Source organism: Triticum aestivum, chromosome 2A, assembly GCF_018294505.1.
Source record: "Triticum aestivum cultivar Chinese Spring chromosome 2A, IWGSC CS RefSeq v2.1, whole genome shotgun sequence".
In the NCBI taxonomy this organism is placed as follows: Eukaryota; Viridiplantae; Streptophyta; class Magnoliopsida; order Poales; family Poaceae; genus Triticum; species Triticum aestivum.
In genome coordinates this window covers 536,707,487-536,725,603 of record NC_057797.1, presented here as the reverse complement: position 1 = coordinate 536,725,603, position 18,117 = coordinate 536,707,487, and the positions used below count along the sequence as shown (strand labels likewise).

The window sequence follows — 18,117 nt, the reverse complement described above, 5'->3', positions numbered from 1 at the left end:
TCCAATCAAAGTACAATTATATGCACTATTATTTACCAATTAAAAGCATTTTGCCAGCTGTTATTGCTTTAATTAGTTTCAAGCTCTTATTGCACAGTGACACATGCATTGGTAAAAATCTGTTGAAGATAGACAACTATTTGGAGAAACCTTGTGATTTGTTCAGGAAAGAACCACTTGGGAATTGTTTAACATGGAAAATACAGAAAGTAAATTACAAGGAAAGAGTGTTATTGGACCAAACTGATTATCAGTTGTGTTACGGTAGAATTTATAGAAGGTGTCCCAGTGGCTGCTCTGCAATGCGAAGGAAAACCATTATAAGTTGGTAAAATCTGCAACTGTTTTGTGAAATAAACTTGAAGTGCCTCAGAAAGAAAGGCGGATGAGCAGGCATTTCTGGAAGTATCTGATGATGTCAAGAAAACTAATACTGAGTACAAATAAGCAGCTGAGCACCGTAAGTACCTTTATTTCATCTCCTCGGAGGCGCTTCATTTTTAAGTTCTGAGCAGGAATCTGAAAAGCAGGATAAAAATATAAATGTTATTTATATCCAAAATTTGAAAAGGGAATCCAAAACAAAGGCAAACCTTTTTACGTTCTTGTCTGATATTCTTCCGTTTGGGCTGCTTCAAATCCATCAAAAAATCATCAAAACTGAAGGGTGGAACAAAGAGATATCAGTAAATATTGATATATCATAATCACATAATCAGTAGAATGTAAGCTCATAAAATTTCCAAAAGTAGCAAATGAGGGCAATGGCATGATCGTAAATCCCAAGGTAGAATGTTTATACTTTTAACATAGGGACTTGCATTTCTTGCATGTAAGCTCTTATCTACAATTATCTGCCGACATCAACTATTCCATTGGGATGGTCATGCAGATGTAAAAATCCAAACAGGGGGGAAACAATATCATAACCGCCAAGAAATGTCTGAGAAGATTGTATTACTAGCTTGAACACCACACTGCCCAAATAAACTCCCAGATAAAATGAAAGAAAAGGTATATCAAGTTATCAACAATCTGGGATCTTGATATGTTAACAAGTGTGGAAGGTTGTTGAAAAGAAAATCCTGGAGGTTGCATTATTGTGATGAAAATTGTAGGTGCCCCTTGTTTGTGATGTAATCCTGTTAATATGTCTACCAGGCCGTGCTTATGACTAAATGTGGGCCCTGAGTCATAGCCTTATGTGGTCAGAAGAGCACTTTAAACCACTGCAATCCAGAAGTTCTATAAATCTCATGTTAACGTACCATTTGTAATTCCGGTTTGTCCAATGGTATTGCAGCCCAATCCTTTGCAACAATCCACTATCCTTCAACTTGCTAAATTCACCTTCAGATGGAAAAGTTATATGCAGTGATGACACATTCAGCTGAAATGCAGCAGAAAACAAAAGATTGTCAATTCGTCCAGTGGATCGGAGGGTTTCCACCTATTTAAGAGTCACAGAAGCTATCCATGAAATAAAAAAATGTATAGGCAAATTACATGCTATTATAACATTGTATACCCCAAAATCGAAATTAGCAAACACCATGAAGATTCAGCAGGTCTAAAGAGACTCTGACTATAAAACTCTCATTCACTTATCTCTGTTAGACAATTCAATAAAGACAAAGCATCGATTTCGAAACATTAGCTGCAAGAAGACAACAGAGCCTTCCAATTCAGTGAACTAAACCTGGTGGCTTGTTGTATTCATTGGAAATGACAACAAAATTAGAGTAAATGAAAAGACAACTGATTCATAAATTGATGAGTAATGATTCCTATTGAATATCAAAATGTCATATTGCCATTGCCATATGAAGCAAAGCACAACCATACAATAGCATTTTGTAACTTTTGCTACAATTATTCGGCAGCCAAGAGACTGTTAACAATATATTGCTAGAATTCTGACTTCACTACCTTGGTAGCCAAATTCTTCAAAGCTTTTACTAAAGCATCAAAAACTTGATCCCGGTAGGATGTATTCCGAAGTAATATTCTTTGACCAGTTACTGGAGTAAAAGGGACACAAGACTGCAACTTTGGATAGTATTCAAGTCCATAGCTGTGGTAAGCTTCCGCCCATGACTGATCGAATACAAACTCACCCCTAGAATGGCTGCAAATGCACATTGTGGTTGTTCAGCCAATGAACGAGATGAAGGGAAGTGTACAGAAATTAGGGAAACGGTAGTGATATTGTGTTAATGATGTTAAACCTTTTAAGGTAAAGCGGAATAACACCTAAAATATTTTCGTTCTTGTCCCGTGCAACAACATGCAGGGGTAACCACCCTGTTTCCTGAAATGAGTACAGGACATGACAGTTTCAAGGAGGCTCATAACAATTATAAATTGTAGGGCCCATGCTTATTGGGATAGAACAAAAGTTAGAGATATTAGGTATTGAAATTTCTGGGAGTATATTAACACGACTAAATGAACCATGAAATGAGTATAAAGTCTGATAGTGGGTGTACGGAATCAAGAAATGGTGCTTTATATGCTCACCTTCACCGCAGAACCCGATTCCTCTAAGCTTGAGAGAAATGCATGTGTAAGAAAAGGATTAAACTTTTCAGGCTCAACTGAATCAACTGCACATGCATCCCACTCTGCCGGAGGTATGTCCATGATAGAAGAGACAACAGAAATCGATACCTCGCGTGGCTTTGTGTCCACCTAAAATCAAGAAATCGTTAAGAAAGCCATGAATCAGGCGCACAAGTCCTGGAAAAAGAGTTGACTCAAGAAAAACAGAAACACCTCTGAGGCTGACCCTGTGAGAGTGTACGATTCAGCAGAAGGGATCAATTCACGAGTCCTCGAATATCTATCTCCCTTGATCCACCCAAAAAGTGCAGTAACTTTTAAGCGTGAAGCCGAGCTTGGGGAGCCCATGTTGGAAGGTGAATACTCCTGCAAATCATTGTGGATGAAATGAATAAGCAAAGGCTTGGGAACAGAATTTGGCACAAAATAAGAAACATCACACTGGACAAGAATTACACAAATTCCAGAATGGATATCATTTGTAGACGGATCGGAGTGTATAGGAGTACATGATTCATTTCTCTAATGTTTAATAGAACACCGTGTTCATAAGGGTGTAGATACTTAAATCGGAAACAGTCATCATATCGGTATTGGTTTTATGTATATATATATATATATAATGTGACAGGAACAACTCTCTAACTGCCAGTTTCACCGCGCTTATTATCACACAAACCAAATCCTACTAGCCTCAAGCCTACACGTAATGGTCCTGTCCACTCACTTTAAGTGGAGCCAATCCAAGAGCAACCGATTCCCTAATGTTACTGACTCGACAACGGTAGTCAAACTCTGCTGGACTAGCTGGATCGCTCCAAGAGGATTTGACATTCCACAATCGAAGCACAGAATTCCGCCATCAAAGCGCGGAAATTATTAGGCCGACACACCAAATCAGAAGGCGCAGATACGGGCCTAAACAATTTCGGCCGGGGGGCGCCACGGGAGCGACGGGAGTGGGCACTCACGTGACGGCGGGGACGGCGGCGAGGGGCGGAGGCGAGGACGGTGGGGGACGGGCGCCGCATCGCCACCGCCGGCGAGGCCATCGCTGCCTGCCTCCGACTGCTCGGAGCTCCGCGGAGGCGTGCACAGTTTCGGGGGAGGGAGCGAGCAGTGGGAGTGTCTCACTGACACCTGGGCCCAGTACGCAGGGTTTCTGTATGGCATCGACCGGACGGCGGCCACAGAGCGTGTCGTAAAATCTGTAGCCACGTGGCAAATTCCTGAACAATGAACCGCTGTGCCTCCCGTTTTATCTTCTCTTCGTTTTTTCCCTCTCAATTCCTTTCGTAAAGATTACTTTACAGTCCCTCTAAAGGTGACGTCAATTTAGGACTTTATTTTGCCAGAAAATTACGGAGGCGATGTCACGATATTGGTAGAGTGACAAGGAAAACCAAAAGCAAATACACTGGTTTGCCTAGTGAAAAATGAATGTGACTAAAGAAAAGAGTTATGCGGTTTTGTACTTTAATAGGACCCTACTAGTACTGGGAAACAAGTTTGGCGTCCTATCGAGAATAACCCATTTTTATTGCAAAAAAAACTCATTTTTGTATGTCAGAGTTCTACACCCTATATATTTCCAGATGGTAAATTTTGATGCAACCTTGACAAACAGCTCATTTTATATTTGGCACAACATATGATATGAAATTCAAACCTTCAGAAAAGGCTACATGTGAATTATGGAAGGTAGAAGATGGCGAAAATATACATATATGTTATATCCTTCGATCCCCTCGAGCAATTCAAGGAAAAGTCATGGCGAAAATATACTCACCAAAGCCCACGAACTGATTTACCCTTACACTAGAAGGTGGATAGAGGAAAGAATAGAAGTGAGAGGAGACTCCCTAGTAAAAATCAATTAGCACGACGTTGGATTTCATGAACGGCGCAGCAACAGCTGTCGCCAACGATCTTTGGTCCCCTCGCCTCCGGCTGCCATCTTAGCGCTGCGAGCTAGGGGGACTTCACATCTTCAAGATTTTTATGTTCCTCTTCAACATCTAGTGATTTTTGTATTTTGTAAGAATAAAAGTACTGTCATTCTTTTTTGGCGGTGTTATGAAGTTAGAGTTTTTTGTCCTCGCACATCCGATTATTCGGATCTGATGTGTTTATGTTGGTGTGTCAAGCTTTTTTAGTTGGTTTGACTAGAACAATGCCCGTGCGTTGCAACGGGATATAAATATTCTAATACGTTAACTTGTGATTTACCTGTCAATAATAATGCGATTGTGTAAATAAATGTTCATCAAATTCTGACGATGAATTACCTTATATTTTGATTAAAAGTTTGATAAGTAAATTAAAGTGAAATTGGTTCAAAAGGTAAGTAAATTAAGGTTCAGAAGGTAAGTAAATTAAAGTGGAATTGGTTCAGAAGGTTCTGAACCAATTGCTAGGCCTCCAAGGTATCCACCCGTACGAGGAGTAGCGTCGGGCTGCGGACTGCTAGGTCTGGTTGCAAGGCATAGGGGCATTGGGAGTGGCGGCGGTTGTGGTAGGGAGAAAAATATCAAACATAAAAGGTGCACCTCACTCCCCTTTATATACACCTCCGACGCAGGCTCGACACTTGGCCCACTAGGAGTCCACACCAATTTCCACTCGGATCCAATCTGAATGGGCTCCTGCCTAGTGTGCAACATTTTTCCAAACCGTGTTGCTCACGAGTTAGGTAGTATGGTTAGGGTTTGTGGACGAAGAATCCTCCCCGGTTTATTACCGGTTGGTTTTTGAATGATGTGTCCTTTTTCTTAACTTAAATGATGTACCCTAGTTTGCCCCATTCCTAATGCAGTGCATATAGATTTTTTGAGAAGTCAACTTTGCAAATTTTGATAAAGTTTACAGAGAAAACTATTTATATCTATAATACCAAAAAAAATAAAAATAGAACTACATCTTATGACGAATCTAATGACATATGTTTGGCTTTCTACATGTAATTGTTTTCCTCCACAAACTTGGTCAAAGTTTGTGAGGTTTGAGTTTTCAAAAAATCTATATGCATTACATTATGGAACGGAGGAAGTGCGAAATAAAGCTAAGCCATGATGACATTTCCTAAAAGAACCTAAGTTTTTTTTTTTGCTTTCTTCTTCTTTCACTTCTTTTCTTCTCCTCTTATTTTTTATTGCACTGCACATGATCCAATGCAATGTTTTGCATAGGGCAAAAGATAGAAAAAACTGCCAAGCGAAATTCTGAGGCATTCAAATCATAGAGTAATCAGGAGCCTTGGTTGCAGCAGTAAGCAAAAATAACAGTACATTGTGGCCTTGATTGTCATCCTGTATATAGTTACATACAATTATGCATCTCTTGTCAGGTGGCTACACAATAACATTAGTATCTGTAAAACTTGTTACATTCAAGATACAACAAAAAAGGAGACCCATACGGACTAGCCCCTACGACAATTTATTAAGAAAAACTAAAATCAGGCACGCACCCTGCGGAACACAAGGCTCGGACGATGGTGAAAGGCTGGGCGCGCAGCTGGTAGCGCATCACTAGCCAACTGGTCGACGCCTAGTTCCCACATTCAAGATACACGAACTACAAGTTGCCCAAGTTTCTACGTTCTATTTCGTTGACAGCACATTTCACAGAAATTTATTTGCCGAACAACGGAACTTGATGGAATGGTTTCAGTCTTGCACAGGTTTACCCGCGGCGAAATTTAGGGCGGACAGAGAAAACACCAGGCCTCAGCTCCTCAAATCGGTACCCATTTTCAATAAGGAAGCCCCTGACTGCAGCAGGCAGTGAAGCCTGTCCTTTGCTGTGCCTGCCAATCCCTGTAAGATGCAAAACAATAAGATCTCGCTTAATCTGGTGTTGCTTACACAAGGTACGGCTACAAAAGAGTAGTGATGCCCTCATGTGGCAGTGATTGCGGTAACAAGAAGTTTCGAGTAATTAACAAATAAGTTAATAGAGGGCAATATATTACCTGTGATCACCTCTAAGACAGACTGTCTAGGGCGAAGAAACACCACCACTTTCTCTGCTGCCACCTCATTTGGGACAGCAATTGTGGGTTCAGACTTATCTAATTCATCAGTTGAAGTTGGATTATTCCCTGGTGGCTGGAACTCTAACATGTGAAGATGCCTCTCCAATGCAGTTACAGCCTCTGATGCATGTAGACCATGCATGTCTATCTTCCAAATGTTATTGTTGCTGTTCCTGAGATGAAATATTTCTTCTGCTGCCTTATTATTTAACTTTTCAGCAGCCAACCACTCTTCTTGAGCTCTGAGGGAGAGTTCCTTGGCAGCAGCATGGTCACCTCTGAAGAATGCATTGCTGGCAGCCTGAGAATGCTTTGTGGCAGCCCTATGACCAAAAGGAAACACAATGGGTCAGTTTCACACGAAAAGACTCAACGTCAGGAGTGCGGCACATTCAAGGGGTCAAAGTTAGCTAATCTTGTCTCTCAGATTCTGACCATCATGCTGATGCAAGACATGAGTTACAGAAGTATGTTGCTACGAAAGTTTGCATTTATTCGACCTACATTTGTCTGGGTTTGCATGAATGCAGCCTACTCTGATATGCATAAGCTAGTGAAACCCATAACATAAATAAGGGTTTGCAATATACCTCATCATCTTCAATGCATCTTTCCGGTGGTTTAAGTAATCATCATCAAACTCTTCTAATTCAGGCTCCTGGGGTATAGAGATTAAATTCATTTGCGGTGGCAACAGTTGTGATTCATTTGAATGTTTATTCTCTGCTATAGTGTTTCCTGACACTGAACCATGTGCTTTATTCATCTCAAAAGGAGGTTGACCAGTTGTTCTATCCCCCCTTGGCATAAAGTCAGGAGCGACCATGGATTTCAGCAAAACAGATGCCTGGCCAACATCATTATCCACGCCAGCCAATATGTCCTCAATTAAATTACTGTCGGCCCAACTATGAGCATCCTTCAGGAGCTTAATTTTGTTACCAGATGCAGAGTTTACACCAGAATTTGTTCTCACCATGTGATCAGTCAAATGCCTATTTCCGTTTTCATTACCAACAACTGCAAATTCAACAGGGGGGCGAATCACTGATGCAAAAGGCTTTGCCTTTGGCATATTATTATTTCCTATAGCTGAGCTGCTGGCAGAACTGGAGCCTCTAGAACCCGAGAGAGCAGGAAATGAGTTGACATCAACATCATCGCCTGCATCAGCTGTGCCACGCAACCTGCGATCGAAAGCAGCCCACCCCGAATTGGAGATCTTCGGCCTATACATGTTTACAGTTGACAGCCTTCTTGAATGGCCTTATTTTAGCTTAAATAGATAAGACCCCAACACTCGCCGAAAGGACGCTGGGTAGTGGGTCCCCTTTGTTTTACTTCCTTCAACCAATCGAGAAATCCACCAATTTCCACCTAAAACGTGGGCAAAGATGTCAACTCACTTCATCTAATACAACCATATAATAAAACATTCAAAAGTGGCAAATCTTGGAACACAAACATATCACTAACAGTAATAATTAAGTTCAAGAACAACATGGTCCACACCATTTTTTCATTTTCATAACAAGGTTTTGTTGAAACTGATATGTTCTCGCATTAAACCTTATAAGTACCAATGAGTCTTTCCATTAGTTACAGAAAAAAGTTACAATAGAAATGATTGGACCTTTGACTTGAACGTCCGACAGTAAGCCCTGTGATTTTATAAGTTCCAAATAGACCTATGATTATGCACGTTTTCTTGTAGTAACTGTTTAAGGCAACTGTCACACTGCACAATACAAACCAGTGTCCTGTTTAAAATAAGCCTTGAGGTTATTTTCTTTGTCACAGTTGCTACTAATGATTGTTTCCACCACTTTATTGATTAACAATTGCTGGAAACAATCATTAAGTCATAAATGAAACAATGATTTACTCTTTATGATGCCTTCCAAGTCGTTCTTCATCAATTTAGAGCCATCCTCTTTCACAACATTCACTACGAGTAGCGCCGGAGACAAATATTAAGCTACTATGCACTTCTTCTTTTTTACCGAATCCACTTTTCTGACAGTCCAACCCTCTTTGGCTTCCCCCAAATACTAAGCCCTTACAAATTTAACAGCGATCCAATAGAAATTTGCACAGATTTGATAGCACAGGGAATCCACCACGCAAGCTCCAGCCGCCCACGGCTTAAGCTTTCCCCGTGGTCTCTACTCACTATTCAGATAGACCGGTAGGCGCACGTACGTACCTCTGCAGAAGGGTGTTATTTGGGGGCGTTGACCCACAGCTCACGGAACCACGGCGTGGAGGGGGCCGGTGAGAAGGGCAGACCGGAGGGACGGGGGGAGACGCTGCTCTTGGCTTCACAAGTCCGGGCTGCAGCGTTCCTTCCGAAATCCATAAACTGCGGCGGCGGCGGGCGGAGGATTCCGGAGAGCGAACTCGGGGGAATCTTTCTTTTTCTCTCTTCTTCTTCTGTCCGCGAGGTCGCGAAGGGGGACAAACTCGTGGTGAAGGTCGTTATTATATAGGGTAGGTGACGTGAGGTGTCCTCTTTCCGATTCGGACGGTGGAGGTAAAAAGCGCGTGCCATGGCAAGGAAAGTTCGGGCTGGACTCGGTGCGCGTTTCCGTTCCCGGCAAGTATAGTTGACTCCTCAAACGCGGTTGGGCCTGGGTCTTCTGGGCCGTGGCGGGCTGGGAATGAAGCGTGCGTATGCGGTTATATTTTTTTTCTTCCATTAGCCACCTGATGATGATGTATCTGCAGATCAGCAGAAAGAGCTTTGCATTGTCAAAGAGAATGGGTGCAGTGGACCTGACCCCACACGTCAACTGCACTACTACAGAGGATCTCGACCTGGTGCAGTACATATGCAAAATCTTCATCAATCTTGTTTTCCTGAATTAGAAGAAAGCACCGAGAAGGTGCGCGGTGCGGGTCTTACGGACTGGCTCAATAAAATTTAAAAAAAAACGAAAAAGAAAAGAAAAAAGAAAGGCATAACGAAATTTATGAGGTCCTAAGAACGCAACTGAAAAGGAAGAACTGTACAGCTACCCAAAGATGAGAAATTTTTTTGGTGTAAACTCTGAAAAGGAAGAACTGTACGCAATTGATGATGCAAGCAAGTCAGGGGGGCAAGCGTGAATCTTTCACCAATTTTATGCACGAAAATATCAGCACAAGCAGGAAGGCGAGCTACTGACCCAAGATATCTTCGATCAACACCAAGCGAGCCGAACGAGAGCTCTCACCCTCACTCCTGCTACTTGTGGTGTTTCATCGGCCTCGCTGGCGCTGTTAACAGACCTCCAATCAGATTTCCCCCAAAAGATAACATTGCTGAAATTCCTAATGCCAGTGGATCGGCAACTGTCACCAAGACTTCAAGAGTAGTGAACCTGTCATCAAGGAGTTAAGTTTATTAGTTCCAACTTCTTTCAGGAGTCGCATTGGGCTCATTTCCTTGATCAATCAGTCTCGGACTCTTGTTCTAAAGGCAAGAGTCGTGCCAGACAGCCAGAAAGTCCATGCTGATACAACTTTATGAAGAAAACAATTCCATTGCCCTCTATGATCGCCATGATAGTTTTACTAGTTTAGCAGAGGAGGATCGTCGGAAAGGTAAATCTTAAGGCATACATGCAGGATTTAGGTACAGATATTAAGGATATGATTACAGCAGCCCATATGAACGAATAAGAATGCGATCTTGCAAGTCAGCATGCAGATCAAAACACACAATAAGTTTCCCTCTGAAGATAAAATTAATCAGCAGGCACCCTTATTTTATAATTCAGTGTCATAATAAAATATTAACAAGATAATGAGATGTCAGAAACAAACAACATTGTTGTGATGTAAGGCATGAACAAAATGAGATGTGGCTGAACCTTGGTTGGTACTTGGTAGAAAGCCGAAGAGAGTTCCAATGTAGATGGCACATGATATATTTTGCTGCTTGCTTCAACTCCAAGATGCATGCTGTGGCGCGGAGCCATGTTACTTATTTGTCTCAACTCTGTCAATAGGATGAATTTGTTAGCATAAGCATAAGAAGAAATGGATACAAAGTTATCAAGTTCATCCACAGTTCAACCACGCCGGATGTCAGGAGACAAACGTGAATGCACAAAATTCAGTCAAGTAACTCTTTCTCGGACATGTCTGGTAGCATGCTGTTGCCTTTACAAAAGTGCTATTATAGCGCAAATGACCAAAATGTAATGGGCTTAGGTAATTTCGTATTTGCATACCTCAGAAAGATAAATACCATGGATGGGAAGAGCTAGCAAAGACAAGTTTGAGAAGAAAAACTCCAATTCAAGTTTCTGTAACCCTGTGACCAGATCAATTGCACTAACGTTGAAACTTGTAACTGAATGTTCTTTGCCAGCTTGTGTATCTTTGATTTGCTGATACAAACTTCCAACCATGTCGTAGATAAAAGAACTATTTTGGTGCTTAACATCACTGGCTATAAACAAGTGCCTGGCTGCATCCTGCAGGTTTCTTCATATCCTTGGACTTCATCAATTTCCTGACATGCTCCACACCGTCCCATTTCTCATCAGCTGCATAGATGTTTGACACAATGACATAGTTCCCTATGTCCCCGGCCTCCATGGAGAACAAGTGATCAGCTGCGAGTTGGCCGATTCCGACCTCTCCATGGACCTTGCATGCTCCTAGCAGAGAGCTCCATACATTTGCATTGGCCATGTGAGGGGGCATATCCAACGCAAAACTGTATGCGTCTTGGAGACGCCCGCTGCGGGCAAGAAGGTCAACCATGCATGTGTAGTGCTCTGCTGTCGGTTCAACTCTGTAAATATCTCTGGCGCACTTGAAAACCTTGATTCCTGCATCAACAAGCCCAGCATGACTGCAGGCTGACAGCAGAGCAGTTAGAGCTACATGGTCTGGCTTAATGTCAAGTGTAAGCATTTCATAAAACAGCTCCACTGCCTCTTCTGCCATTCCATGCATTGCATAGCCTCCTATCATGGCAGTGAATATGACAAGGTCTTTGTTAGGGCCGAGTCGAAATAGGTTGTATGCATTGGTTATATTCCCGCACTTTGAATATGCATCAAGAAGAGCTCCTTCAAGATGGATGTCTTCTAGGGATGCTCTGAGCATGTAGCCATGGCATTGTTTCACAAGTTGTACCGAACTCAAATGGATGCAAGCCAGGAGAATATTTGTAATGCCAACAGTATCGGGACACTGCAACTGATGAAACAGGCAGAAAGCTTGATCAGACATATTATTGCGTGCATACAACTGGATCATGAGATTCCATGTTGTCCTATCTTTCTCAGGCATTTGGTTGAAGATTCTCTCAGCTTGCTCTACACTGTTATTTTTCAGGTAGCAAGAAATCATAGTATTGCCTGTTACAATGTTCCGGCCGGCTAGGTTTCTGAAAAGTGTATCTGCATCCTGCGGCTGACCACACTTTGCATATGCATCGAGAATAGCATTTGCAACTGATATTTCCCCAATATAACCAACTCGCAAGGTATATCCATGAGCTTCCCGGACCCTCTTAGCACCACAGAAGGTACTCATGCGGATAAAATTCAAGATTGTGACTGAGTCACAACGAGTTACCTTGCGGCACATTTCACAGAAGAGTTTGGCGAACTCCTCAATATGTTCTTTTCTGTTAGCACAGCCCGATAGAATTGCATTCCATGATACTGAATCCTTGTCCAAAATATCAGCGAAAGAATGAAGAGCATCATCAAATCTGTCACACTGGTTATAGAAACTAATAAGAGCATTCATTAAGGGTGTTTCCTGACAAAGTACTGGATGCCGATAAATATAACCATGAACTGCCATCCCTCCTTTGACATCACCTACTTGAGCACAAGCAGTGAGCAGACTAATGAAAGAAACAGAATCAGGGGTCATTCCTGTAGACAGAAGCCTACGGAACAGGCCTAACACCCTAGAGTTGCACCCGTTCATCACATATCCAGCAATTATTGTGTTCCATGTAACAATATCTCTTGAATTCATACTTCTGAATATTGATTCCACAACCCTCATTTCACACACCTTGGAATAATGAGTTATCAGCGCATTACAAACAGATATGTCCATATATAAGCCAAACCGGAACACGAAACCATGAACTTCTTTGCCATAGTTACTCCCATACTCCATGAACGAGCATACAGGAAGAATATTAGCTACCGTTGAATAATTCGGAAGACATTCCTCTGAGATCATCTGACCAAATAGTACGAGTGCTTCTTCGAACAACCCATTCTCGGAGTATCCTGCGATGATCGAATTCCATGAAACAACATCCTTGCAATGAATTGAAGAAAAGGCTCTATGCACATCATCCGTGATTCCACCTGCACCACATTTTGCATACATGGATACCAATGCATTCCCACACAAAGTATCAGATTCCAACCCAGTCTTGACGACATAGCCATGGACACTCCTCCCAGCCGTTAAATCTCTCAACTTTGCACATACCGGAATGACGACAGCCACCGTCACCGCAGTCGGCATGCTCTCATCTACACCACACGCAAGCATCGACCGGAACAAGGCAAATACGTCGTCAAAATACCCAGCCCGGGAGGCCCCAGTGATCAGGATGTTCCAACATACCGCGTCAAGGCAGCCCATTTCATCAAACACTAGGCGGGCGTCCGTGAGAGCCCCACGCCTCCCGTACATGTCCATGATCGCCTTCGCCACCGCCACGCCCGTGGCGTTCCCGAGCCTGACAACAAACCCGTGGAGGCACCTCCCCAGGGCGCCGCCATCGGGGAGCGCCGACGCCGACTTGATCGCCGCGGCGAGCGCGAGCCTGTCGGGCCGGAGGCCCCGCCCGAGCATCCCGCGGACGAGGCAGACGGACCCGTAGTGATCCCCGCTCGCGGTGCGCGACCTGAGAAGTTCACTGCACTGCCTGTGGTCCGGTGCAGGCATCGCACCGAACACATTGTGTGCGTCGCCGGTGTGGAAGAATCGGTTCCAGCCGAGAGCAGCATGGGCGACACGCGGGGAGGTCGTCGGAGAGCAGCACCCGGGTTTGGCCAGCCTTGTGAGGAGGAGCATGGCTCAGTGGAAGGTCCAGTGTGGAGAATGGCGTGCCGGCGTGGGCATGGGAGGCCTTGAAAGCTTGCTGGGGCGCAGCGACAAGGTGGGCACGGCGCGGGCCGCAGCCGCGCGCTCTGCCAAAGAGGGAGGAAATGATGGGGCCGAGAGGGGACGGGCCTCGCGTTACGGAGCATCTCCGATCATCATCATAACGGGCTATTTTGACCCAAACAAATCGAACTCACTTTTTAGTATGGCAAATAGACCGGTTTTCATGTCAAATTTAATTATCATGAGGATGGCAATTTCCTAGCAATTATGGTAAATCCTTGCCATGTTCAATTTTTTAGTCAGGATTTGGTATGCTTACTAAAGAAAATTTTCATTCTTACTACAATTAAATTTGGCATAAAAACATTCGATTTGCCATGGTTAAAATTTGACGTCGAATTTTTAACATTACAGTAATTACCGCATCCATGGTGGTCAAAATAATCCCGGGCAAGCTACAAAAATTACACGTAAACTTACTTTCTCTCCATTTGCAAACCCCCGTTTTTACGCAAACACGTGCACGTGATCATTTAACTATTCAAATAGCACACAACAATTCAACATTAAAATGTTTTGAATAGAAAAAATACATGGTTCAACCATATATGTTATATGGAGTATATAGTTTTGAAGGAAATATGCCCTAGAGGCAATAATAAAGTTATTATTTATATTTCCTTATATCATGATAAATGTTTATTATTCATGTTAGAATTGTATTAACCGGAAACTTAATACATGTGTCAATACATAGACAAAACATAGTGTCCCTAGTATGCCTCTACTTGACTAACTCGCTAATCAAAGATGGTTAAGTTTTCTAATCATAGACATGTGTTGTCATTTGATGAACGAGATCTCATCATTAGAGAATGATGTGATGGACAAGACCCATCCGTTAGCTTAGCATAATGGTCATTAAGTTTTATTGTTATTGCTTTCTTCATGACTTATACATATTCCTCTGACTATAAGATTATGCAATTCCCGAATACCGGAGGAACACCTTGTGTGCTATCAAACGTCACAACGTAACTGGATGATTATAAAGATGCTCTACAGGTGTCTCCGAAGGTGTTTGTTGGGTTGGCATAGATCGACATTAGAATTTGTCACTCCAAGTATCGGAGAGGTGTCTCTAGACCCTCTCAGTAATGCACATCACTATAAGCCTTGCAAGCAATGTGACTAATGAGTTAGTTGCGGGATGATGCATTACGAACGAGTAAAGAGACTTGTCCGTAACGAGATTGTACTAGGTATGATGATACCGACGATCAAATCTCAGGCAAGTAACATACCGATGACAAAGGGAATAACGTATGTTGTTATTGCGATTTGACCGATAAAGATCTTCGTAGAATATGTAGGAACCAATATGAGCATCCAGTTTCCGCTATTGGCTTTTGACCGGAGATGTGTCTCGGTCATGTCTACATAGTTCTCAATCCCGTAGGGTCCGCACGCTTAACGTTCGATGACGATTTGTATTATGAGTTATGTGTTTTGGAGACCGAAGTTTGTTCGGAGTCCCGGATGAGATCATGGACATGACGAGGAGTCTCGAAATAGTCAAGAGGTAAATATTAATATATTGGAAGGTAGTATTCGGACACCGGAAGGGTTCCGGAGTGTATCGGGTACATACCGGAGTACCTGAGGGGTTACCGGAACCCCCAGGGGGAAGATATGGGCCATATGGGCCATAGGAGGGAGGCTAACCAGCCCACAAGGGCTGGTGCACCCCCCACAAGGGAGGAGGCCGAATTGGATTAGGGAAGGGAGCACCACCCCCCTTTCCTTCCCCTACTCCCTCTCCTTTCCCCCTTTCCCCCTTCATGAGAAGGAAAAGAAGGGGGGGCGAATCCTACTAGGACTAGGAGTCCTAGTAGGTCTCCCCCCTTATGGCGCGCCCCCTAGGGTCGGCCTCCTCCCTCTCCCTCCTTTATATACGTGGGCAGGGCACCCTTTGGAGACACACCAATTTTTCCAAGCCATGTGCGGCGTATCTCTTCACGGTTTACTCCTCCGGTCATATTCACGTAGTGCTTAGGCGAAGCCCTACGCGGATCACGTCACCATCACCGTCACCACGCCGTCGTGCTGACGGAACTCTCCCTCGACACTTTGCTGGATCAAGATTTTGAGGGACGTCATCGAGCTGAACGTGTGCAGCATTTGGAGGTGCCATACGTTCGATACTTGATCGGTTGGATCGCGAAGACGTTCGACTACATCAACCACGTTAACCTAACGCTTCCACTTTTGGTCTACGAGGGTATGTGGACACACTCTCCCCCTCTCGTTGTTATGCATCTCCTAGATAGATCTTGCGTGAGCATAGGTAAATTTTTGAAATTGCATGCTACGTTTCCCAACAGTGGCATCCGAGCCAGGTCTATGTGTAGATGATATATGCACGAGTAGAACACAATGAGTTGTGGGCGATAATAGTCATACTGCTTACCACTAACGTCTTACTTTGATTCGGCGGTATTGTTGGATGAAGCGGCCCGGACCGACATTACATGACCGCGTTTATGAGACTGGTTCTATCGACGTGCTTTGCACACAGGTGGCGTCGGAGTAAATGACCACGGGTAGCCTCATCGGCTCCCTATGATATTTCAAGACATCGGGGCTAGCTGCGCCCCTCACACCTCCTGGACGAATGGCCGGCTCCTCGGGCCGGCTGGTCTAGTGGGTCGGCTACTAGAAGGCAGCAAGACACCAGAAGGCGGCTACGAGGAGGCCGGCTCCTAGCAGGCGGCCCCTCATACCCTCAAAGTTTGCACCCACATAACTATGACAGGACGGAGCGTGGCTACAGTGCGACCTGCCACCCCCGAATCTACGGTTGAGCACAGCTACAGTACGACCGTACCAAGCGGACGCCCCTCACCCGGCGGGGTACTGTAGCCACGCTGCCCGTGACATCACCTACTACGTAGGGAGCTATGCTCCCACGACAGCCGGTCGGTACGGCCCGCAGGCAGCGAGCCCTACCTGTCGGCGAGCCCCAGAAGACGACAAATCCCCAGCAGGCGGTAATGGGGTCGGGCCGCCTCCTAGCAGGCGGCCCCCTCCCCCCTCAAAATATGTGCTCAATTAATCAGAAGAGATGGGGTGTGGCTACAATGAACGCCCACCAGGCAGCGGGATTGTAGCCACTTGTGACGCCCTGAGACCGGCGCTCTGGATGCCTTCCATGTTTTGCTTGTCAGCTCTGTGATTTATTTGTTTGTTGCATTCATCATCACATCATTTGCATTGCATCAGCACTCTGTTGCCGTCATTGTTTTTAAAACTTGCATCTGTTGGTAGTTGCCGCTTCTTCCTCGTCTTTGTTGACCTTTCTCAGACTGACCATTGTTTTGTTGTCCGACCGTTTGACCCTCTCTACACAATACTCAAACCCCTCACGCGCGTGCGAAAGCTGTCCCGAACCCAACCCGGTTTGTCGTTACCGATGGGTCCGGATCATCCCCAAACATCTATAAAACATCTCCGTTTTCTTATTTGGACTCCCAATCTATTCTTTTTCTCGACCGTCCGATTGCGATTGGAGGGACGAGATAGCCCCTACCCAATTCCTACCTACTATATTTAAAGCAGATGAAACCCTGGCCCCTAGCTTGTCCCATTCATTCCATCATCACGCCGTCGCAGGCCAACCACTCCCTCTCCTTCCTCGGGATCCTCCTCGATCCAGCCAACCACCAGCTCCCGGCAATTTTGATAATTTTGACCTATGGACGAAATCAATTCACGGAATGAACTGGCCGTGAAACTATTTCACAGCTCTAACCTTTTTGTGTAGCGCCCGCCACGACGGCGCCACACTCTACGGTGCAGCGCCTAGCCCGGGGGCGTTGCACACCAGTCCACCGTGGCAGCCCCTGGGCCCGCAACCAGCAGTGCAACGCCTCCGAGCTAGGCGCCACACTTGTAAAGTGCAGCGCCCAGACCATAGGCGCTGCACTGTGACTTAGACGCCAGGCGCCCGCTCCCCCTCCCGCACCCCACCCATTGGTCGGTTTTGAAGTAACAGAAGCAGCGGCGCGGCGGGTTCCTCCTCTCCCCCTCTCAATCCCCTCTCCCAAATCCTTCAGATCCGACGATTTGGTCCGTGCATTTCTTCACCAATCCATCCTAGAAGGTACTCTCTTCCGATCCCCTTCTTTCTATCCATAGAAAATATGATATTTTGGAGATTTGGGGAATCCTTGTTTGATTAGATTAGATTTGAATCTTGCATGCATTAGAACTTTGCATGTATTGATTTGTTTTCACAGGTCTGTATCATGACAAACATTCTGTTGCCCTCGGAAAGCTACAGACCTGTGCAGCGCCTAGCTTGGAGGCGTCACACCACACATTGCAGCGCCTCTGTGCTAGGCGTTGCACTGTGTACTGTGACGCCCAGAGGC

The 18,117-nt window shown here is 44.5% G+C and overlaps 4 protein-coding genes across 5 annotated transcripts in view; 1 reads left to right on the top strand and 3 right to left on the bottom strand.

Moving 5' to 3' along the window:
• Positions 1-3,794, bottom strand: part of LOC123189295 (uncharacterized) — a 6,269-nt gene extending 2,475 nt beyond the window's left edge. The window contains exons 1-9 of one of the 2 annotated variants that reach the window (XM_044601684.1): positions 3,534-3,794; positions 2,776-2,928; positions 2,521-2,691; positions 2,229-2,311; positions 1,930-2,128; positions 1,269-1,390; positions 594-660; positions 469-519; positions 245-297 (exon numbers count right to left, since the gene is read on the bottom strand). In XM_044601684.1, coding sequence (XP_044457619.1) covers positions 245-297; positions 469-519; positions 594-660; positions 1,269-1,390; positions 1,930-2,128; positions 2,229-2,311; positions 2,521-2,691; positions 2,776-2,928; positions 3,534-3,614 — 980 coding nt within the window. In that variant the 5' untranslated portion in view covers positions 3,615-3,794. Of the gene's footprint in view, positions 1-244; positions 298-468; positions 520-593; positions 661-1,268; positions 1,391-1,929; positions 2,129-2,228; positions 2,312-2,520; positions 2,692-2,775; positions 2,929-3,533 lie in introns of those variants that run through there. The other variant, XM_044601685.1, reaches the window with a different exon arrangement.
• Positions 3,795-5,830: 2,036 nt separating this feature from the next.
• LOC123189294 (uncharacterized) lies at positions 5,831-9,261 on the bottom strand (the record flags this gene model as incomplete). The annotated part of the gene is given in 4 exon segments (XM_044601683.1): positions 5,831-6,380; positions 6,536-6,921; positions 7,189-7,975; positions 8,805-9,261. Coding segments are annotated over 3 exon segments (1,167 nt in total). The 3' UTR covers positions 5,831-6,246.
• Positions 9,262-9,765: 504 nt separating this feature from the next.
• Positions 9,766-13,797, bottom strand: LOC123189293 (putative pentatricopeptide repeat-containing protein At5g08490). Its single transcript, XM_044601682.1, has 3 exons — positions 10,816-13,797; positions 10,453-10,580; positions 9,766-9,960 (listed from the first exon to the last, which is right to left on the bottom strand). The coding sequence occupies exon 1, from the start codon at positions 13,649-13,651 to the stop codon at positions 11,030-11,032; it is 2,622 nt and encodes an 873-aa protein (XP_044457617.1). The 5' UTR covers positions 13,652-13,797; the 3' UTR covers positions 9,766-9,960; positions 10,453-10,580; positions 10,816-11,029.
• Positions 13,650-18,117, top strand: part of LOC123191737 (uncharacterized) — an 8,434-nt gene continuing 3,966 nt past the window's right edge. The window contains exon 1 of the mRNA XM_044604364.1: positions 13,650-13,736. Coding sequence (XP_044460299.1) covers positions 13,650-13,736 — 87 coding nt within the window. The remainder of the gene's footprint in view (positions 13,737-18,117) is intronic.